Source organism: Tamandua tetradactyla, chromosome 20 (genome assembly GCF_023851605.1).
Source record: "Tamandua tetradactyla isolate mTamTet1 chromosome 20, mTamTet1.pri, whole genome shotgun sequence".
NCBI classification, from domain to species: Eukaryota; Metazoa; Chordata; class Mammalia; order Pilosa; family Myrmecophagidae; genus Tamandua; species Tamandua tetradactyla.
Genome location: NC_135346.1, coordinates 6830608 through 6854806, shown reverse-complemented (window position 1 = coordinate 6854806; position 24199 = coordinate 6830608). Strand labels below are relative to the sequence as shown.

Below are 24199 nucleotides of genomic sequence, written 5' to 3'. Positions count from 1 at the left end.
TTTCTTCACTAGGTATCTGTGGTTGTGCTTGATGGAACGTATGCATCTTCAGCACGTTAGGCATTGTCAGATGCAGCTCATACATTCACGAGCACAGGTCTCTCTTATCCGGCATCGTCACCAACACTGAGCAGGTATCCTCAAGTCGGGAAGCTGAGCTGTAGATTGCACAGCCTGGACTTTGAGTCCCGGCTCTACTACGAAGGCCACTAGCTCATAACCTTGGACACTATTTAACCCTTCTCTACCTCCCTTTGCTTATCTGTAAAATTAGGGTAATAATGGTTCATGCTGAATAAGATTTTCATAAGGTTTAAAAAGCATAAAATATGTAAAGTGTTTACGACACTGTTTGATATAGTTTTTTGCCTGTTTAATGGGTGTCCAATAATATTTCATTGTTATTTAATTTTTATTTCCCTGAGGGTAAGTTTCCATGTCTTTTAATTTATTTAGCAACCATTTGTATTCATGTCTATGAATTGCTTACTGTTTTCTTCCTATTTTTCTAGGGATTCTTACCCCTACTTGTTGATTGTGGGCATTTTTATGTTTTCAGGGCCTTAAATTGTTGTTTGTAGCTCCTCTACAAGGGCAGAGATTTGCTCAGACTCTTGCTTGCCTTACAACCTCTGGTTATCGCAATTATTCTTACATAGAAGATTTTAGTTCTAACCAATTTCCTTTTACCATTCTCTTTCCTTATTATTTCTGCTTAATAGTAAATATCTAATTTTAGTTATGTTAAAATAGTTAAAAATCCTTTGCTTGATGTTTAAGTAATAGCAGCTTAAAAGGATCTGGAATAACATTTAGGGAGAGACTATAAATGAGAATGAATGTATCAAATATGAATAATAGAGCTGTGAGAAAAGCTATTAATTCTAAAAAAAAAAAAATCTAAATGGGAATTGAATGGACTTCTACACTAAACAATTAGTTTTTCTCCCATCCCTGCCCTTTGCCATTCCATGTGCATTTAGATTTCTAGATGTATATTAGACGCCTCCATCCATCACGGACCTTCATCACCTGTGGTGGAAAATGTGCTGTCATAACCCTCATGTCATACTCTCTAATGGGATTAAAATTCTGTGAAGTAACCCCTGCTGGCAATCGCATTCATCCACTCTATAAAGCGGATTATGTTTTTGAAGATGAATACTATATACTTTAAAATTTTACCAGCTATAATCACTTGAAATAAAATATTTTAAGAACCATTGATTTATACCAAATATTAAAGTTCTCTAATGTTTTCCCCCCAAGCAACTCATTTTCAATGCTTGGAAACTTTGATGGGTTCCAAGTCCTTACATTTTATGTGTCCCGCAGACTTAACTGTCCTAAATATTTCATGAAGGTTTTAGCATAGAATTAGTGAAAATTCAAAACTTGGAGATGGGCAGACATTAGACTTTACTGAGTCAGATGCCGCAAATGTAACGACGGCTTTGGGGCTGTGGCCCCCTTCCAAGGTAAGTTAATAGTTCGGCTGAGCCTCAGATGGTTTTCCAAGGGCGGGCTTTTCATTCTCGGCTGGTCGGCATTCTCGCCATCACTTTTTGGATGTCACCTTTCAAACAGGGCTTTTTATCCACATCAAGCCTAAATCAGTACAGCCCATATAATGTCTCGCTCATATCTTTTTGAAACTTCACAGCTGGCCTCAATCTTGGCAAGTTAATATGAATGAGACAAAAGCAGTTTTCCACATTTAATGACTGCAAAGAATCTGGACTAAATCTAGCGTGTGTACTTGTGCAAGGGCTCAGCCTCTTTTGAACATCTTAATTTGTAAGATTTGCACGTGACATGGGAAAGACGCTCAGACTTGGGCTCCAGTGAAGAATATTACTGAGCTATCAATGTTCCAAAATCCTGCCCGAAGTTGAATGCACATGCAAATAATAATAGTTGCCCATGGATTTCATCTTTCACTTATAGGCCCACATATGAGAAAAATGATGTCGGACACTTAAATTTTAACTACCATTTTAAACTTAATTTGAAACTTCAGCTGTGAATAGGGTGTCACCTGTGATAGAGTTACTAGTTTAAAAAAACAAATTTGGCTCATTGAATAAAAAAATAATAGTATCAAAAGGAATATTTTGGAAAGATGTTGGATAGTTCATAGAATAAACCGGCAGGCTAGAGAAACAAGCTTGGAGACTAGGTAGGAGCCAAGGGAAGCTTCCACCTGTGGACATGGCTGAGGTCCTACCTAGTTAGTTCCTGGTTAGTCCCTGGTTGAACTCTCAGTTTAGTTCATGGGTACTCATTGCTGCCTCCGCTGTTTTCTTGCTGCCGGGGAAAATTTCTAATTGTACGTCCTTACATCAACTCCAGCCATTGACACTCACACACTGGGAGATTGCCCCCAAACAGGAAGGAGGTTTCGATGCAGGGCAGGCCAAGTGAAGGTACATAACTTACCATATATTTGACCGTGATTTTTATGGGCCCCATAAATCCAGTTTAGGAGAAGTCAATTTGCACATGCCTTCACATCCAAGAGGATGAGATAATATTGAAAACAATGATATAGAAGTCTTATGGATTTCAATTATTCAGACTAATTAAGAATTACAGTAGAGTCATTTTGGCAAAAAACTTTTATTTGCCCCTAGAATGTATGATTATTTAAGGAAGCCCATTGGGACTTGCTATTTCCAATCTGTATATTCAAATGAGCATTCTGTAGTTACCTGGAAATTGGAACTATTTGCTATCTGAGTGGAAATATATTCACCACAATCATATACCAAAAAAGAAGATATGAAATATGAATATACTTCTAGAAATTTGAAGGTGTTTTTTTCCAGTAGAATTTTGAATTTTGTTTTCCCTTATTAATCAGGGACAGAAGAGAAATATAAAGTAACAGGAATCTTAGTCATTTAATTTTTGTGGGTAGAAACATGTTGTCAAGTTAACAAACATCTGGTTGAAAATATTTGAATTTAGTTTAGCATCGTGATGTTTTGGCTGTATCTGGAATATCAGCTAACTTTGGAAATGTGGACATCTAAGGCCATTTTGGGGGGAGTGTTTCCTTGCCTGTTCATTCTTAGGCACTCGGAGCCTCTCACACAAGTTCAGGCTCTGAGAAGCTCATTGCATTGGGGCCATAGTTCCTTCCTACCTACATCTGCTCTTGGGGGCATGAGGCATAGTCTCCTGGCAGGAAGATAAGAGACCGTAGATAGAAAACAATCATCTGAAAAACAGATAATGTCATAGCTAATCAAGAACTCATGATGATTCTTTTGTTACGAGGGCAGAGCCGTCCTGCTGGAATAAAGGCTGAGAGTCGTGAGTCTGAAGAGGTGTCCTTTTTCATAGACCACATATATGGATAAATGCTGGGCTTTTATATTTCTCCACTGTGCTTTCTGGCGAGGTCAAAAGGAAGATTTTTTTTTTTCCCTGAGTAAAAATTATGTGGGTCTGGTATTTCTCTCTGCAAAATAATTTATTTCTGGCTGCGTAGGATTAATTCTCAGGCTGTGAAAACTGGCTTTGGTTCCAAACAGATCTCTGGGAAAGAAGGAGCTTGAAGAATAGAGAAAATAACTCTGTAAGGAAGTATATTATTTCTTGGAAGGATACTGCTATAGATTTAAGTGGTTTCTTCCAACTTGCACATCCAAGAAAAATGTTATCCGTATATAATTTTTATCCGTATGTAGTTTTGAGGATCAAAGTCACAGTGAAGTTTATGTAGACAGTTCTGTCTCCCTCATCTTTTGCCTTGCAATGTCCCTATAATAATAGCCATCATAAAATAAAGCACAAGATAGTACTTTTGTAAACTAGAAAGTGCCCCTGAAATGGTAGTTCATTGTAACCACAGCAGCCACGAGAGGAAGACTAGCTGCCTGGTGCTGCGTGTTGACTCCGAGAAAGAGGAAAGCACAGATTTTTATCTCCCGAGCTACTCACGTGCACGGTACGAGCTGTAAGTAGTTTCCTCACTACACACATTTTACAAAGGAGGGAACTGAGTTAAAGTAACTGATTCGGGCCACCAGGGAAGCTACGGTTCTGGTCGTAAATCCGGGTCTGTCCACCTGCAGCCTTGTGACCTCAGTCTCCGTGCCATGCGCATGTCTACAGGGCACTTGTAGGTACCGAGCTCAGCTGGGACCTTGCCAGAGCCACAGAGACATGCAGTAGACATATCGAGTCTCCAGATTGAAGATTAACTGCTTGTAGAGCTCAATATCATGGGGAAACAAACAACAAGACCTCACTCTGTTATCCTTATAGGAAATTCAAGAAAGCTAATTATGGGAATCTCAATCACATCTTTTTTATCTGGCTCAGTGACTTAATTGCATTTGTGAACTTGGGCAAATTACCTATCACTGTGGCTCAGTTTCCTTTTCTCTAAAATGGGGATAATAATAGTGCTTATCTCATAGTATTGTTTCAATGATTAGAAAAATAAAAATATGTGATATAGTCACCAAGTAATCACTAAGTGTATGATATTACATATATAAAAAAGGTAATCTAATTTAGCAATATAGTAGCATAATAATCACTGAATACATGTTAGCTATTATTAGCTTTAGTATTGTTCTTATTTCCTCTGCTCTGTATTTAGTGGCAAAATCCTACTCAAGGAATTTGGAACCATGTGCTTTCCATCATCAATTATGGGCCGTTAGCTTTTACACCTGCAGGAAGAGATGTAATGCATGGGAGCACAGAACAATCGCTGAACTGTGTTCATTTATAAATATTTTCAATTCTATTCACAGTTTGGGAGTTTTGTAGCTGCTAAGAAAGCTTAAGTGCTACAGTCGTGTCACGAGATTCTGAATTTCTCAGTGAAGTATTTATGGGTGGAGCCATGTCCCCTGGAGGGAAGCCAACTGTGTTGTTTTATTAAGTCTATTTCAGGCAGCATGTTTTGAAGATAGGACAAGGGCCTCTTCAGCTGATAAAATTAGTTACGTGTTTGCCAAAGTGAGTCTCATCCCACAGCCTTCTTGAATAAAAAATATTTTATGAGCAAATAAATTTTGAACACTCCCCTGCTATAACCTTCACTGGGAAATTGACAGTGATAATGTACATGAGTATATTAAGAGCTCCTGAAATGTGTATAGTTTCCTACACACCCAAAACAAAACAAAGCTCTGTCTTTGTTCAAATATATATGCCTTTGATCACAGAATCCTTTTATTCCTTTTTTTTTTTTTTTAGCATAATGCCACTAATATTCTGAGGAGGAGCTTGTGTTCTCTTAATCTCGTTTTGGGAAATACTGGTTCTCCACTCAGCTGGTATATTTTATTGTTATAAAAATACCTTGGCAATTCAGAGTGTCCAGTCATAAGTTTCTAATTGCCATTTTTATGTTGCACGTTGCAGGAGAATGAGTCAGGAGGCCGAAGTTGTTATATCAAATCCTTTCAACTGGGGACTAGTTGCTGAAACTTCCCAGACTTTATTTTCTCATCTTTTAATCATATAAGTAGACCAATTAATCTCTGAAGTGCTTTCCATCTCTGTAAGTTACTAGTTTAATTAAGACGTAAATAATACTTGCAGAATCTCAAAATGCTTTTACGAACCCCGTCGTAGTTGTCCTAGATGCCTCTTGGGAAGCTGCCAGCAGAGCTCAGCAGCTCTCTGACCCTGCAAACTGCCTTGTGAGTTCACCGAGCAGTAAGAGTCCGTACCTTCAGCACATACGGTGCCTGGCTTCCTAGCTGCCGGGCCGGCATGGCCTGCAGCCTCTCCCAGCCATGACAGGAGCCTTGTGCACGGCCCACCTGCTGGGAGGACAGAGCTAGGTGGCTGATGGGATTTGAAGTAGGTTGGCTACACCTGCTGAAAGAGAATGTCCACAGCTGAAAAATACTTGGGCAGCAAGAGCAACGGAAAATGTACCGCCAGGCAGACCTGCGGTGTCCTGGAGCATGCATGCTCCCTGTTTGAAGGCATATCGAAGTGGCCAGTGAAGCATTTAATAATCCAGGCCTAAATTATTAGTTGAATAGAGGGGTCATAGTCTCTAAACAAGGGAAAGCACAAATGTATATGGAAAAGAGCATTTAATGGAGAGGAGAAACTGCTGCCCAAACACAGGCCCCGAAGACACACTGCTCAGAGCTGTGGAGAGGCGGCCTGGCGTGGTGGCTGAGGGCATGGGTTTGGATGTCAGATGCATTTGTCCTTCCGTTTCTGGTTCTGGTATGCACATCTGTGCGACTGACGATTTATTTAGCTTCCTAAGCCTAGTGTCCTGATTTATAAAGGAGGGGCTAGTCATACTGACCGAAGGTGGTTGTGCAGATTAAGTGACATGATGGCTGGAAAACACTGCATAAACTCCCGACAGGCACTAAAAAAGAATAGAGGACAGATGAAGCTTGGATGTTGGCATCCAGAGGTGTGTGTGGGCATGTGTTTGTAGGCATAAACAGGGCCATGCAGATCTTATCTGCACCAAGGAAGAGCAATAATACAGAAAAACGTGGCATTATGACAGTTCCTGGCCCCCACAACTCTGACTTGCTGTGTGTTCTTTGAAGCGAAACACCTCTGAAATCACTTGTGAATTTTGTTGCATTTTCTACCAGAATCTACCTGCTCTCAAACATAACCTCTAAAAGCCCCGCTGCCTCAGCCCTGACGGTTCTCTCTCCGTTTCCCCTGGATCTGGGCACTTTGTGCTGTCTGCTGCACGGAGCGCTTCACCTGTGGCTGGTGGGACCCAGGACCTGAATGTTCATTTTATTCAGTTTAAGTTTCAATTTAAAAAGCCACATGTGGCTATAGTTTGGGACAACACATAGATTATAGCAAACCACCTGGCTGTAAGAATTTTGCAATGGCTAAAAATCCTTTCTCTAAAGTACTGAACTTCTTTTTGCAAATTCTGCAGTTTAAAAATTGGTTCTGATTCTTTTAGATAAAGAATACCAGGTGCTCTTCTCTAGTGATAAATCATCAGCCACACATTACTCGAAAACCTTCTATTCAGGGAGCTGCGGAAAGTTTCAAGTTTTGACTCTATGGAAGACAAAATACTCCGTAGAAACCTTAGGGATACTGTTGAAATTATCGTGTATGTCTAACCAATTATCTGGTCATTTAAACAAAAAATGTCCAGGAAAACAAAAGAAGAATATACATTCCCCATTTATGTGACACAAAACTGTATCCAGCTTTTAAAGCAAGCTTTTTGATTAGGTTCTTACTTGTTTTTTGTGCACTTACTCTGTCCAGTTTGAAAAGATCTGTTTTATAATCATAATTTTTTCTTGCATTTCAGAAGTTGATGCTCTTTCTATTTCCCTATAGTTTTTAGAATATAAACTCTATATCCTTTTAATGGACTGTAATTTTTAACACTATAAAACATCTTTATTTGGCTCAGTTAATGGTTTTGTCCTTGAATTCCACTTTGATCTGTTATTTCTTATTGCATCTTTTGCTTTGATTTTGATTTTCCCTGACTTTTCTTTGCCTTTCATTTATTTCAGATTTTTGTCATTTTATGTTGTTTCTATTATACATCAAGTGGAGCTGAATTTTGTTTTTTAGATCAGAGCTACAAATGTCTTTTTTGTTTGTTTGATTATGTACAAATGTCACATAATCATATGTGTTGTGATTTCATTTATTTGGTTTCATTCCCATCATTTTATTTTCTGTATACAAGTCATTATATTGTGTTACTTTTCTCTTTGTACCTCTGTTATCTATTTTGGATTAATCAATTATATTTCCTTCTATTTTACCACCCTACTCCCTTTAATTCAGAAGTTCTACTGTGTTTTTCATTAAACTAGTGGTTACCTACCATCATATTTAAACCTCTGTTCCTGTCTTACTGGGACAGTTGTTCCCTATTCCTTTTACCCCAAGACATTTAATATTCCTTCTTGTCACAAACTGAGATTTTAAGAATAATGTATTTTCCAGTCCTCATTACAGAAAATCCCTCCCCTGTTCCCCAATTCCTGAGGTTGTTATTCTAGGCTGTTATTATGTTTGATGCTTATGTATGGCTCTTCTGTTTCAGGAATCCTTTCTTAGAATTTATAAATTAACCTATAAGTTTTGTTTCACTGTTTCACTTAACTTTCAGTCTGCAAATAAGAAAACTGATGCCAGTCTGTTTCGTCTTCCTTGAAGGTAGCCTGTTCTTTTTCTCTGGAAGTGGAAAGACATTTTTCCATTTAGTTAAGAGATTTCTTAGAGTTCAGAAATTTCATGAGGTTCTTTGTTTCTTTTCCATTTTTCCTGACTAGAACATCATGAGCCATTTTAATTTGAAGATGCAAGGCTGTATTTTTTTTTTTTATTTAAAGCTCAGGAGTTTTTTCTATTATCTCTTTATTACTTCTCTATTTTTGTAATCCCATTTTGGAATTCAGTATGATCATATTTAGGCCTCTGGGCTGGGTGCCTCAGTCTCATCTTTTACTTATGTTATTCATTTCTTAGAAATTCTGCTCTGTTGTGAGTTTTCTTCTATCTGATCTTCCAGACAACTGCATTAGCTTGAAGAAATGACTAATCCCTTTTTCAGTTCTGTTGGGTCTTAGTATTGAAAGTGTTTACTTTCCTGAACCAAAGAAAAACTTCTGTCTTTAAATTTTCTGGGTCTGTGCATGGAGCGGGTTTCTCCATACCAACCCCAGGCAGGCCACTGGGTTTCTCCAGCAGCCACCAGCTTGTCAGCAGGGTAAGACGTGGTCGTTTTCATTTCCTCTCAGCTGGTGTCCGAGTCCCAGGACCTCCTACCAAGGGCCGGGAGAGGTTCCCTGTTCTCAGTGCCCTCCTGGTGCCCGTGCGTGAGGAGCAGGTACAAGGCTGCAGCTCTAGGACCAGGCAGAGGTCACCTCTCTAGTGTGGACCCCTCCCGCCCTGCCCAGCACCTCAGGCTCAGGCAACCTTCTCCCCCTAGGCCGCCTCTCCCCCCACCCTGCAGGCTCAGGCCGCTTCTCCCCCATTCCTGCAGGCTCAGGCCGCCTCTCCCCCCTTCCTGCAGGCTCAGGCCGCCTCTCCCCCCTTCCTGCAGGCTCAGGCCACCTCTCCCCCCATCCTGCAGGCTCAGGCCGCCTCTCCCCCAACTCCCGCAGGCTTAGGCCACCTCTCCCCCAACTCCCGCAGGCTTAGGCCGCCTCTCCCCCCACTCCGGCAGGCTCAGGCCACATCTCCCCCCACTCCCACAGGCTCAGGCCGCCTCTCCCCCCACTCCCACAGGCTCAGGCCGCCTCTGCCCCCCTTCCTGCAGGCTCAGGCCACATCTCCCCCCACTCCCACAGGCTCAGGCCGCCTCTCCCCCAACTCCGGCAGGCTCAGGCCACATCTACCCCCACTCCCACAGGCTCAGGCCGCCTCTCCCCCCACTCCTGCAGGCTTAGGCCGCCTCTCCCCCCACTCCCACAAGCTCAGGCCGCCTCTCCCCCCACTGCCGCAGGCTCAGGCCGCCTCTCCCCCCATCCTGCAGGCTCAGGCTGCCTCTCCCCCCAAGGGGGCCTCTCCCCCTTTCCTGCAGGTTGAATGGCTCTGGGGGTTGGGGGGGGTCCCCTTGGAAGGTTGTATATCTGCTTTTCTTCCTCACTGTTCAGCATTTCCGTAAAACTCCCAAATAATAAAACCCCCCAAAATGAGTTCTAGGGCTTTTGCTCTCTCCTCAGGAGAAATCCCCGGCCCTCTACTTCAGTGTTTACGCTGGAAGTGATGTTAGGACAGAATCACAGAGCAGGGCTTTTCTTTTTCCATCCTTTACATCATGTCTCCTGGGAAGGTCGTGGCTCATTAGGCTTGATGGGCTCGGTAGCATGCCCTTGGCTGCCTGTGTGACTCAGGAGGACTTGATTTGGGCAGAAATTTCAAACGGAAATTAGTATCTTGAATTCACACTATTACACAAAGACTCTTAGCAAATTGTGTGATATCTTATTCACAGCCACCATACATAATCCAGTTTTGTGAGATCATCATGTGTGCATCAGTTTATACACTCTGTTTCCACTGATTCTGTTTCTGACTTTATTAAAAAATGGATAAATGTTTTGTGAGCACAAATTGTTTCCCTGAAGTAAGTACATTCAGACCTACTTAATTATATTCTAGCTTTCTCTTAGTTGCCATAAAATTTGGCCCTTTGATTTGACTTGCACCTTTTGTGTTAATCCTTCACATTCTCTGACGAACTCATGACAAAATATTTTTGTTTCTTTATTTCTTCTTCAAAAGAGAATATCCTTCTGCATAAATAATGCTTTTAGTTTTTATCTCCAGAATGTTTTTTTTGTCCTCAAAGTAAATTAATTGGCTTTGTTCTTGGGAGAGTGCACATTTTAAGTTCATAGGTCATGAATTTTAGGACCACATCTTTGATGGCCTTCATCCTTATGAAATGTGACATCAAAGATAGCAATTTTGTTTGCATCGTTGGCCAGCTCCTAATTATCTTTCCCGCCTCTTCATTCCTAGAGTACCCTTTGATGTCAGCAGAAGCTTTGTGCTTTGAAAGCCGCACAGAAATGGTGAAAGGGGTCCTTCTTTTACAGAGTCCCTTTTCCACTGAAATATTACATAATGGTTTTACGTTAGAGAGAAAATGCAATGGTAATTAAAATAATTGCTCATCTATTTACAGAAGCAAATGTCTTTGTTTGTCTCAAAGCATCAGGAGAAAACCTCTCCCTGATATAACATGGTTAGACAGAGACTCATCTGTAGGAGAAATGAGAAGCAAAGCATGTCTGGGTTTGTTTATTGTGAGCTAGGAAATTATAGAGAGGGGGGCATCTGTGGGGTTGAAACTACTCATTGGAATGGTGCAGGGCTTTGGTCTTTTAGCAGCATGCAAAGCCCAGAAAGCAGGTCTTCCTCATCTGTGCTTAATAAGCACAGCATTCATGGTGTTGGGGTTAAAGGGCACAAGCATTTTGGAGTGAGGTGGGGCTCAAAGTTAAATCTTAGCTCCTGTTTTTTCTGGCTCCTTGATTGTCCACACATTACTTAGCCTCTGGCTCGTAATTTCTTCATTTGCAAAGCAAAATATTTTTTAACACTTCAGGATAAAAGGAGATAGTTTGATAGAAAGAGTAACTGCAAAGTGCCTGCCACAGAGTTAATTTTCTTCCCTTGATTTTCAATACTTAGGGGCAGTGAGTTGCTGTCATGATTCAAGAATGGGATCCCATTTTTCATTCATCAAATGAATAAAAGCTGAGCCGTTTGCCTCTGCTTGGTGTTAGCGAAAGGTTGAGGAAGCAGATTCTCTCTTGCACTGCTGATGCGAATGTGAATTGGTTCCACCTATTCACAGAAAGCAGAGCTGCAGTATCTTTCTTACTGAGCGTATCACCCAGTCGTTCCAGTGTTAGAAAAACTTGTCGAAGTCTGTGGTCCATGAGTATGTCTGAGGATGTGCACTGAGCAGCCTGAGCCCTCGGAGATAACATAGCTACCCACCACAAGGGGATGGTCAGCATTGCACGTGGATACTGCATCCCCGTCTGTGGTGCCTCTATGTACAAAAAAGACTCACCATTCATTTTGGTTTTTAGCAATCAAGGCTTGCTTTATTAAACTATAATTTCAAAAACCGAGTTATTCCTTGAGCTTTTAAGTTCAGCTTATGAAAATCATTATTCCATTAAGTCTAGCAGGTTTTGATAGACTCCTTCAGGGGCCTTCATATAATATTTTGTTCTATTTTCGTATTTAGTTAATGAAACACCTCCAGCACTCGTGCTCTGGCCAGTGACACTACACTCCCCTGGGCTTTCTCCCATCTCTCTGGCTGTCCACTCCCGATCTCCTCATTGGAGTCCCCTTCCTCTACCCCACCATTAATTGCTGGGACCCCTCAAGCCTCTCTCCTAGCCTGCTGTTCTCTTATCTGTCTTCTCTTACCCCAAGGGATTTTTATCCACACCCATTAATTTTAAAACTACCTAAGATGACTCATAAGCATGTATCTCTAATCTGCTGGTTGACTCGGAGTTCTATATGTGCCATTAGGCAGCTCCATTGGGATGTATTAAAAGCACCTCACACCCAAGGATGGATTGTCTTCCATTGCCGGTATCCCGGGAAATGCCACCATCGGCCTCTTAGGTCAGCTGACAACCTGCACTGCTCCGATGCCTTCTCCCGCATTGTCTGCATTTAATCACGCCACCGCATCTGCCTGTTTACCTGTCGAGTCCAAGCACTTCTGCTTCAGCCCCACCTCACTTCTGGTGTTTCCTCTCCTGTCTCCATGATCCCCTTCCTCAAAGACTTCCCAACATCTTCTTTTAGCCTCTTTTTAGTCTGTCCTCCACACAGTATGTAGAGCCATCTTTTCAGTATTCAAGTATAATCATGCCACTCCATGCCTCAAAGAATCGTGTCCCGTTTATCCTCAGCAGACCCAAATCCGTCCCGTGGCCTGGAACGCATTGTTCCTGAAACAGCTCCTCCAAACGCTCCAGCCTCGTGCTTCTCCTGGAGCCCTTCTCCCTGCTCAGCAGCCCTTGCCCTGGGTGCCCCTTGCTGTCCCACCTCTCCGCAAAGGGCCTCTGAACTTTCTGCTCCCCCCGACCGTGTCTGCTCCCCCAGCAGACTGTGGCTGAAGGGCTGGGGGCCTTGGCTAAGACCTTTCTCTTCTTCTCCCACCTCCCACTCCCTCTCCCTCCTTCTTTTCCCTTCACTGTCAGACACCCAGAGCCTACCGGCCGATGAAGTCAGTCACTAAGCGTGGTGGTGTGACTCAACTCCAAGTTTCATAATTGGGAGAAAAGTCAGGAGTCAGAACACCGTATAGAAATAACCTCATTTGTACAAATTTTAAAAATCACGGTAATGATCGAGGAAACTGTTACTTGTGTTTTCCTAAGGGAAAAGGATCATAGAAAGTGGGCTAAAAATTTATTTTTTAATTTGATTTTTTTCTGTATGGTTTGAATTTTACCAAGCCTATTATATTATATTTAAGAAATTGTTAATATTCTAAAAATGTATCCTCTGTATAATGATGCTCGACTCTAGTTTTCTAACATCGTTTAACATTCCAGTTACATTAAGAGGACTTGTAAAATTACAGTGAAATCCCCCAGTGAAATCAGTTGTATCTATTTTAAGTAAAATGCTGACATAAGCTATAATCAAAAAGTCAGAAAGTGAACAAATGTTGGGAAGGATTTGGAGAAACTGGAACCTTCGTACATTGCTGGTAGGAATACAAAATGGTTCAGCCATTTGAGAAAACAGTTTGGCAGTTTATTTAAAATTTAAACATAAATTTACCGTACAAACCAGCAATTACGCTCTTAGTAACTAGCAGAGAGAAAGAAAAACACACATGCACACAGAAATGTGCACGCAGATGTTCCTAGCAGCATTACTCATAATATTGCAAAAATGAAAACAATCCAAATGCCCATTGACTTGTTAATAGATAAATAAATGTAGTCTATCCGTAAAATGTATAAAAAGGATTAATACATGCTACAATGGATGATCCCCATGTGAGTGAAGGAGGCCAAACACGAAAGACCATGTATTATATGATTCCATTTATACGAATTTTCCAGAAAAGGCAAATTTACACTGACAGAAGATTAGCAGTTTCATGGGGATGGGGCTGAGAATGGAAGGAGGATAGTTTGGGGATGCTGAGAATGTTCTAAAACTGAATCGTGGAGATGGTTGCACAATTCAGTAAATTTCCTAAAAATTCATTGACTTGTACATTTAAAACAGGTGAATTTATGGTATGTAAATTAGACTTCAACAAAGTAGCACGATCAAAGCAGGAATGCGCAGCCAATGCATTTGATGAGCTTGTTAATTGCACTGCTTACTTCATGTGAATAAGAGTGAAATTATACAGAACAAATTAGCATATTATATTGCACTTAGATACTAAAAAATAAAAATGATATTTATGTTTCGCAGTCTAGTTTTTTTTTTTTCCTTTTGCATGAATAGGCACCGGAAATTGAACCCGGGTCTCCAGCATGGCAGGCCAGAACTCTGCCACTGAGCCACCGTGGTCTGCCCTCACAGGCGAATTTTTACCCAGATTTTCTTACTTGTGTAGTAACAAATATGATTGATAGTTCCGGCATACCAGTTGATAAGTAGTTGTCTTTTTCATACTTCTCTAGTGCAGTGAAAGTACCTCCCTGCCTCTGAATGATTGTGCTGTGTATAATAATGTTTTTCCGGTGATGCATGACACGTGTATAAACTTTCATGAAGAAGATTGCACAGTCGGTAACCAATAAATTCAGGTGGTTCATAAGCCTTTTTTTGCCCATAATTAAAATGCAAAAAGAGTTTGTGACAGTGTGTTTATCTGCACCCCAAATTTAAATCCCTCTCCAATATCCAGTATTTGTTCATACTTTACACGCTAGTAATTCTTGAACAAGTTGGTGCCATTGAAAATTTCAATTTTAAAGTAATCAGTCGCCAACCAGAAAGCAAAATTTCATCAGAAAAGAGAGTCAGCATGCTTTGTCAGAGAAGGAGAATGTAAGCAAAGGGAACGAATGGTGAACCTATTCCAGACTTCTCTACAGGAAGCCTGGGGGTGCTAGCTTGATGAGAGTGTTCAACATGAAATGACATTTGCAGAAGACAAAAAAGCTGTTCTGATCCTGAAACTCCTCTTCTCCAAAGAGACCAGAGTTAGAGGGCATGATCTTCAAAAGGTGTTGTATTTAGAAGAAAGAATGAAGTTCCCCATGAGTTGGTTTACTTAACGATGGGTGTATGAGGGAGGCTGTAGGATCCTGAAAATGATACAGAAAGTGAACATGGGGACATATGCATAAATTTACCAAAAAAATAAGTATATTTTTGAAACCATAGTTTTTTTCCTACTTGCTCAGAATTTGTTACTATTTATTGTAAGTCTTAAGATTTACTTAAAATGCCAATCTGTGTATTTTCTGAAGGGCAGAATAGATTTAAAAATTTACAACCTGGCAATTTGTTTGTGGGAATTGTGCTTATTTACAAGGTTGACATATCTGCACGTATACTCTAAAGATTGTCCTTTTCAAAAATGTAATTTGCAGCCAGCACATCTGTTGTTCTTATGCAGGGGATTAAAATGAGCTATTTTTGTGGAAATTCAGCTGCAGAGTAACAGAACTTTAAGCTAGCTTGCCAAAAAAATTACCTATTCTAGATTTTGTTTCTTTATGTTAAATATTTAAAATGCTATTTTCCTCTATATGAGAAAACTCATTCTTCATTTAAAACAGGAAGTTTTTGTGGTTTTAAGTATGATTTTTGTGGTTCTGCAGTGTTTATATGATATCTAAACCATCTTTGCTTGGCATTTTGAATTTTTAATTATATCTAAGTTTTATTTTCTCCAGTAACAACTCTTCATAAAAATTTTACCTAGAGTATTGACTTTTTCTCCTTTGAATATGAGATGTTCTGTTTACTGCTCATGAAAACCTAAATTAGACCTGTTCTACCTTGCCCTTTTCAAACGGCATATCTCATTTTTGCTAGGTCTTACTGGAAAAGCCTGACTGTCATCTTGCCATTTCTAAGAGTTAAATTCGGTATATACAGTCTGTGTGAAAAGGGGCGGAGGGACCTTTTTTCACATACTTCTGTTGTAATTTTATAGCAAATGTGAATCATTGACTGGCTGAGTCCTCAGGAAACTGACCTTTCTCCAATTTCCTGTCTTAGTACACAACAACAACAACACAACTCAAATTAAAACCATTTGGTTATGACTAAATTCTGCTTATGAGAGACTCCAAGGAGTTCATTGCAATAAATCCTCCCAGAGAGAAGGCTAGAATAGAAACACCCAGCACCAGTTTTCAAGTTTCCTGTAGTCATAATCGGCCCTGAATAAACTTTAAGGTGCCTCGTGATCCTCTGAGTACCTTGTTACAATGCTGATTCTGAGTCGGGGGGTCTGGGGTGGGGCCTGAGAACCTGCATTCTGACTGGCTCTCAGGTGATGCGGACACTGCTGGCTCATGGGCACTTCAAGAGGCAAGTCTCTGAATGGGTGGCTGTCCTCAGGATTCACAGAAGAATCTGCCTCCCGTCATGGAGGACATTCAGACACTTGTTAAGATTTTTAGCATCACAGCAGAGCTGGGCAGTGGGTCAGTCACCCACCAGAGGGCAGAGATCACGTCAGAGTCACGTATGTATCGAGGATCCCTGCGTATGGGCTTTTTTAGCGCTCCCGTTCTAATTGCCCTACCCAGAGGACTAGGCTGGCGCAGGCAGAACTCAGATTGCTGGGACTAAGTATCGGAGGCCATCTAGGCTCCCCCAATATTTCTGATATGGAAGGTGTGTGCCTTTGTGTCCCTTTCTGGTCTTCTGAACCTCATTCATCTGGTTGGAAAAGAACATTTTTTTTCCTAGGTAAAGAAGGGTCATAAAGGCAGGTGCCTTCGTGGGACTGAGAAAGCTTTCTTGACCAAAAGGGGGAAGAGAGAAATGAGACAAGATAAAGTGTCAGTGGCTGAGAGACAAACCGAGTCGAGAGGTGATCAGGAGGTTATTCTTATCATATCCCTTTTTAGTTTATGGTGTTTTGGAGAGGCGGGAGGAAAGTCCCTGAAACTGTTGAGCTGTGTTCCAGTAGCCTTGGTTCTTGAAGACGATTGTATTACTATGTGGCCTTTACAGTGTGACTGTGTGATTGTGAAATGCTTGTGTCTGGTGCTCCTTTTATCCAGGGTATGGACAGATAAAAAAAAAATGGATGAAAAATAAATGTTATAGGGGAGTAAGGGATAAAATAAATTGTGTAGAGGAAAATACTCGTGGTCAATGAGAGGGAGGCTAAGGGGTTTGGTACGTATGATATTTTTCTTTTTCCTTTTTATCTTTTTCTGGAGTGATGCAAAGGTTCTGAAAAGGCTCATGGTGAAGAAGACACAACTACGTGATGATGTTGTGAGCCATTGATTGCTCACCATGTATGGACTGTATGTGTGGGAAGGTTTCTCAATAAAAATATTTTAAAAAGAAAAGAAAAAGCAGGTGCCTGAGGAGCTGGGGTCTCAGGCTGAGTGAAGGCGGCTTGGGAGCGAGGGGCCGGGCGGTGGCTGCTGCAAGGATGCACTTCAGGCTCTCACTGCAGGCCCTCGACTTCCAACTTTTCAAGAAAAGCCAGAAACACGAGTCTGATGAGAAATTTCCCAATGGCAAAATGTTGACTATTCACTTAAATTCTTTTAAAACCTTGCGCGGGCCCAGACAACACGATGTCAAGATCATAAAGCAAGTCTCTTCTTATCCTCTCCCGTTGCAGATTACAGGACAGGCCCGTGCTTCACGCAGGTCAGCAACCAGATGTGCCAGGGCCAGCTGAGCGGCATCGTCTGCACCAAGACCCTGTGCTGCGCCACCATCGGGCGGGCCTGGGGCCACCCCTGCGAGGTGTGCCCCGCGCAGCCCCCGCCCTGCAGGAGGGGCTTCATCCCCAACATCCGCACCGGGGCCTGCCAGGGTGAGTCGGGGCCGAGCAGGGCTCGCGGACACTCCTGTCCCTGCCCCTGGGGTCCCGGCCCAGAGGAGGGTGGGCTGGTCTCCAGCACAGCTCCCATTTCCAAAGAGGCACCTGATCAAAAGTCTCAGGGAAGATGGTGGGTCTTTTAGCCACCTGACAAGTCATGCTGGTTAATGCTTACGACGTTGATCAGGAAGAAAAAGATGGGGCCAACTTGAAAAACGAAATTTGAAATATTTCCGACGACCCGAGGGTGAAACTCTGAGGCTCTTTGTGCAGATCCGGTCCACCCCAGCGCACCCCCCAGCCTGCCCGCTCTGCGCTGCGCACGTGCAGATAGCCCAGGCGGAACATTTTCTCTCTCTTCTCCTCTTACTCAAATTATGAGAAACTGAGCCCAGAGAACAGGGATGAGGGAGCCTACATCCTAACCCTATGTCATCGGTAGTGTCTTCAAAGTCAGGGCTTTGTGACGGCAGTCGTTTCAGAGTTTGCAACCTGGATTGGTGACGGTCTCCTCTCCAGATGGTCTCATAGGACCCCCCACCCACATCCTTTCCAGGACTCCCCATCAGGGCCAGATCCGGGCCGGGAGGCCACTGCAACCATAGCCTCCCAGCAAGTTCTCCAGATGCTTGTGCATTCCCTGGTTAATGGTGTCAATTTATTTTACATCCGCCACAATCTTTACCTCTTTTGTCTACTTCTCTGATGTCACAGGTGTCATGTCCATTTTTAGAGCTTGGAAACATGCTTTCTGAGGTGCTCGCAAATGGCAGTTCCCAAGTTATATACTGAAAGGATTTTTTATATTTGAGACCTGGAGAGTTAGATGTATTTGTTGTATTTAAATTGTACATGAGATTAGATCTGAAGTCCTTCATGCTGATGACCACACTGTAAGCAGTGTCTGAGGCAGAGACTTCATCTCCCCATCCCCAACAGAAAGGACATAATGTAGGAAACCAGCCCCATGTCCTCAGATCCTAAGGAGAGTTATGGTTTGGAAGCCTGCACGTAGCCTCAATTCATTGGTTAATAAAATACTGGCTCCCTGGATAATTTGACAAATGCATTCCTCAAAGTAGCCTTCAAAGATTTTTGGTAGTTTTGTTTTTATAAAAGGTGATATTTAAAAAAATCATTTATATCTAAACTTTTTAGAGTCAGAACTGTAGGGATGCTCAGGAGATGATTTGATAACTCATCTTTTAACAACTTTATATTTAATCACATAAAGCCATGTCAGTTGTAGACGTAGATTGGTTTTTGAGTATTTTGTCTCTTGGGATTACTAATTATCACAGGTCAGATGATATAAATGATGAATTTTGGACTAAATGCCATTTTTAATCTGTTGTTTACCATGGACAATGAATTTCTTTATCTTTCACATGAATACCAGTGTCATTGCATAGGTTCCTTCCGGATACAACAGCAATTTCTTCTGTAGAAGATATATCATATACACATTAGATATTATTTTCTATACTATATAGATTTGCTAGATAGTATATAGCTTATCATATACTCAATATAATCTATACAGATTATATTAAACTGTATAGCTTTACTGGATTAAAACTGGCTAGCCTAACAAGTTTAGCTTTTTTTTTCTTCTATAGCACTTATCACCTCCTAAAATATTTGGTTACTTGTCATCTTGATTGTTTTTATTCTCCCTCAGTAAAGATGTAAGCTCTATGAGGACAGAAATCAGTTGTATTCACTGCTATCTCTGTACCAGAAGAGGGCCTGGTACAGTAAATATCTTTTGAATTGATAAATGGGATTAAGATTAGACTACTCCCAAACACCACTATTTTCATAGCAAGAAACAGTCCAAGTTGAGAAAAGTCCTTAATTTAACCAAAACATCTCAAGTTATTGACTCTCCTCATCTTCTCTGTTTAGTTTTTGTTGGGATATTTTGCCAGAGAAGCCTCGTTTTTCAGAAAATAATTTTAAAAATGTATGATCTGATCTCAGACTTTTTCAGCGGCCTTGGGTATTTAGTATCGTCTGAAAGTTTAATTATTTAATTTCATTCACGCAGCAACGATAAGCGCTGGCTCCATTTGCCCCCAAATCTAATGGACTGGGACAGCAATAGTTGCAAAATGAAATTTGCCACATGGTTAAAGTGTCTGGAAAAGCAAGTTAAATAAGATCTGCTTTATTTCAGACTCATGGCACGGTCAGAACATTCTCAATTAGATCCTAATCCTCAGTTCAAGCTATTTTAAGACTACATCTTACCATGATTTCATTTTTCCTTTTAAATTCCCAGACTATTTCTCAAATACTTGTGCCAAATTAATTTGGAAGAGATGGGATGTGAAAAAAATAACTTCAAACACAGTGGACACATGCCATGCTTTTTAATAATAGTGATCTTTTCGTCATAGAATTAAAAAGTTGTATAAAGCTAAAACTAAATTTCACCTGTTTAAATAACTGTAAAGAGCTTAATATTGGTTCTGAAGCATGGTTCACATTCGCCCACGGAGGATCTCTTTGGAGTTCAGAGCATGATGCCATCCTGTAGTTGTTGTCATTAGTTAATTATCTTATCTGTGTCTTAAGAGGGAAAAAACCCAATCTTGTAAAAGACAGGATAGCTTTGTTGAAGAGCAGAGTCAACGAAAAGTTAAGATGTTGTTTTTTTTAAAAAATTAAGCTGCTGGGAAATCAGTAATATTCATTATTTTTCACTGTTGCGATGATGACACTCCAGACTTAACTGGTCAGTGTGATAAAGGTGTTCATTCCTGGGGTGCTCTGGAGCATAAAGTTAGAAGTCAGCCACACAGTTCTTAACCACACCGACAGCCATTTGAGTCTTCCTTGTTGCCAACTCCAATTCATGTTGAGTCTTGTACTTTCTTCCATTTTAGTTACCATTAAAGAAACAAATTTAACTAGCATAGGCCTTCAAATTTAAACTATCACAAAACTAGTGAATTCAATAATCTAAGAATATTTACAGACTTTAAACATGTCATAAACTACCACATGTATATGCTGTATCATTTTCTAACAAATAGTTTATTCTTCTTTAATCTTTCTGGTCTTATAGAACTACTCTAACTAGAAGTGACACTTTGAGATTAGTACTTGGCTTTGGGTCTTCTAGTTTCTCCAGTTAACAGTGTCCACTTAAAAAATGTTTTTAACTGTTTCAATTGTGCATAATTATGAAGGTAAGTTTTTGGATATTTGGGAATTGGGCTTTTATGCTATTTCCAACATCTTCAAACTCATCATCTTGAAAATTACGACAAAATAAATTTGCTCCTTCAGTTCATTCCCTTGCTTTATCATCAGCAGTGACAGACCGATACTGAGCCTCTGCTCTCTTTCAGGCATTGTGAACTGAATTTTCAGACACATGGGACAAAGTCAGGCTCTTGGGAAATGTAATGTCTAGCTCGTGTACAAGTCAAAGACTTATATAAAGAAATAGCAGTACAAACCCTAAATCCAACCCCACAAAACAAATGCTGGTTGTGTTCTTTTCATACGTGATTAGTGTGAAGAAATACATAGTTCCTTTACTCTTAACTATGGATTGAAAAAATAAGAGTTTAAGAGCAGTGAAACCAGGCAGACATGGCTCGTAGACTGAGAGGAAGATGCCCAGAGTAACTAATTATTTCTAAGTCATCTATGCAGTACAAAGTGAAAAGGAGATTTGGCAATTATCTGGTTAATTGATTAGTATAAATTATTGAAAATAGTTACAGCCGAAATTAGTTTATGTTGGATTCTACATTGATCAGGTTTATCAGATCACAGCAAAGTTTATCTTTTAATTTTATGTTGTGTGAGCATAATCCATGCCTTCACAATCCCAAAGAAAAATTTACTTAAAACATGCACAATTGTAGAAACTTCGATTTGAAGATAGCATAATAAAGGCATTTTTACTTTATTCCCCTTCTTTTAACCCCCCAAAACCTAACATGAATGTTGATAATAGAACAAAGGCATTCTAAAATAAAGTTCTACACCCCCCCGCTAAAGGCAGTGATGGACACGTGCAGTTCTGGGGAAGTCACTGGGACCGGGAAAATTTTCTAGACATTTCCTCTGGGGCTTGGCATCCTGACAGGCTACTCGGTACTTGTTGGAATCTCTGAGAGCAGAATGATGGTTGTAGATTTCTGTTGGAGAGGAGGAAACGTCCCTCTAAGAGACCGAGTTCAGACCCTAACTGTAAAAGAGATGAGGAGAAGACCCTAGAGGCATGCCATCTCTGTATGTTCTCCCCAAATTTCCAGTCCCAAGACACTCTTGGAGATAATGCAGAAGGAAAGGAAAGAGGCAAGGAGCAACTCAGAGTCAAAATCTACTGGTTAGTTTCCTAGAGCTTCCATAACAAATACCACAAACTGGATGGCTCAATACAGCAGAAGTATATTTTCTCACAGTTTTGGAGGCTAGGATTTGAAAGCAAACTGTCATCCTCCCTCTAAAACTTGTAGGGAAGAATCCTTCCTTGCTTCCTCCAGTTTCTGGCATTTGCTGACAGTCCTTGGGGTTCCTTGGTTTGTAGTGGTGTCACTCCTATCTTTGCCTCTGTCCTTGCATCACTTTCTCCCCTGGGCTTTTGCAACTGAAAGAGCAGAAGATGGGAGCCGCACCACTGCCTAAAAGCTGAGAACTGGTTCCTAAGCGCCCCCCCCCCCCAATTTTTTTTCAGAGGAGCAGGAATTTGGTGAGGAGCTGTTTGAGGTATGCCCAGTGGAAGTTTTCAAACTCCCACATTTCCTTTTGTTCCACCATCTCCCAAACCTGTCTGTATTTTAGCAGGAAATGGTCCTATTTACATATGAGTAATTACGAGAAAAAGAAATAAGGGTCTGTGATGGTTAGGTTGTGGTGTCAAGTGACCATGCCCAGTTGTCTGGTTAGACGAGCACTAGCCTGATCATTGAGTCAAGGACATTTCGTGGCTGGTTGATAAACCAGAAGGCTGGTATATGAAATCATCAGTAAGTCGATTGCTTCTGTGGCTAATTACATCAGCAGTCAACTAAGGCAGGACTCCCACAATGAGATAACCCAATCAGTTGAAGACTTTTAAGGAGGAAGAGAGACCCTTTCACTGCTTCTTCAGCCAGAGAGCTTCTCCTGTGGCGTTCATCCCGGCCCTTCATCAGAGCCACCAGCTTCACAGCCTGCTTCGCAGATTTTGGACTCTTCCATTCCCACGGTTGCATGAAACACCTTTACAAATCTCACATTTAACAAACAGATCTCTCCTGTTGGTTCTGTTTTTCTAGAGAACCCTGACTAACACAGGGTCCAACATATAAAAACTGAAAAAATAAGAGACGAAAAAGTACGTAAGAAAATGTCTGATGAAAGACTTGCGTCAAAAAGAATTACCCAAATAAATACAAAGTCCAAATACTTCTGTCTTATGTCAAAGAAATTAGAAACAATAAGGACCTTCTTTTAAAAGGCACTCAAAGGAGAGTTATGAGAGTTCAAAAAAATCTATCAAATATAAAAAGAAAGAAATCCATGGAACAGCACAACACAAACTGTGAACCCTAAGCTAAACCATGGACTCTAATTAATAGTACAATTATAAAAATGTGCTCTCATTAATCGTAGCAAATGCACCACACCAACGGAAGGTGTTAGCAGTAGGGTAGTATGTGGGAATCCTGTATTTTAAACATGGTTGTCCTGTAAACCCACCACTTCTCTAATAAATGATGAAGGATAATCAAATGAAATAAGAAAGGAATTGGTAGTACTCAAGAAAGAAACAAGAGAGGCATGAAAGTTTGCCTAAATGAAAACAGATAGTATATAAATACCTTGAAACAATAAATTAAGGAACCAGTGACACAGGCTTTAAATTGAAGGAAGTCATACAAATCAAGATGAAAGAGAACAACTAAGCAGTGATTAGTGAGAAGCTGATACATACTAAAGCCAGATGTTGGAGAACTTATGAATGGAACTGAAATTTGTGCAAAGATAAAACAGAAGAAAACTTTTCTAAAATAGAGGCTTTAATCGGCAGATTAGAAAGAACAAAACTGCAATGAAGTGAGAACATAATGATGATCCAGTAGGTATATATGTACAGGGCGAGCATGTTTTTTCTGAGGGGTATTCCATCTTGCCTGAGACCTCTCCAAGCAACCTTTGATACCAGTAAACAATGCGGCAGTGTCTAAAAACTTCTGAGTTAGTAACATGTGCCTTGATTTGATTTACATTTAAATAGGATTATTTTGGTTGCTCTCTAGAGAAATAAATTATGGAAGGGGCAGAGTGGAAGCAGAGAAATCAGTGAGAAGGTTCCTACAATAAGACTGACGATATATGATGGAGGCTGAGACTAGAGTAGTGGCAGAGGGACAAATCTGAGATCTATCTGGCAAGCAGGCCCTAGCTGCTGATGGAGTGACGTGAGATGAGTAACAGGGAGAAGCTACGTTTATCTCCCAGTTTTCTGACTTTGACAACTGGATAAATGATGTTGACGTTTTCTGAGCTAAGGAAGACAGAGACTGAACCATATTCTATTTTACGTTTATCACATATTGAGTCCCACAGGTAGTAAATGATCAAAATGCGTCCATTGTGATGACCATCTGTTCACCATTTTACTTTTGTGCATTCATACAAATAAGTACCTTGGCTAATATCAGTCCATATAATTCTGAGATTACACATGCAGAC

At 40.8% G+C, this 24199-nt stretch overlaps 1 protein-coding gene across 1 annotated transcript in view; it reads left to right on the top strand.

The window, feature by feature from the left end:
- Positions 1-24199, top strand: part of FBN2 (fibrillin 2) — a 260472-nt gene that overhangs the window by 57030 nt on the left and 179243 nt on the right. The window contains exon 6 of the mRNA XM_077138319.1: positions 17294-17491. Within this exon, the coding sequence (XP_076994434.1) occupies positions 17294-17491 (198 nt within the window). The remainder of the gene's footprint in view (positions 1-17293; positions 17492-24199) is intronic.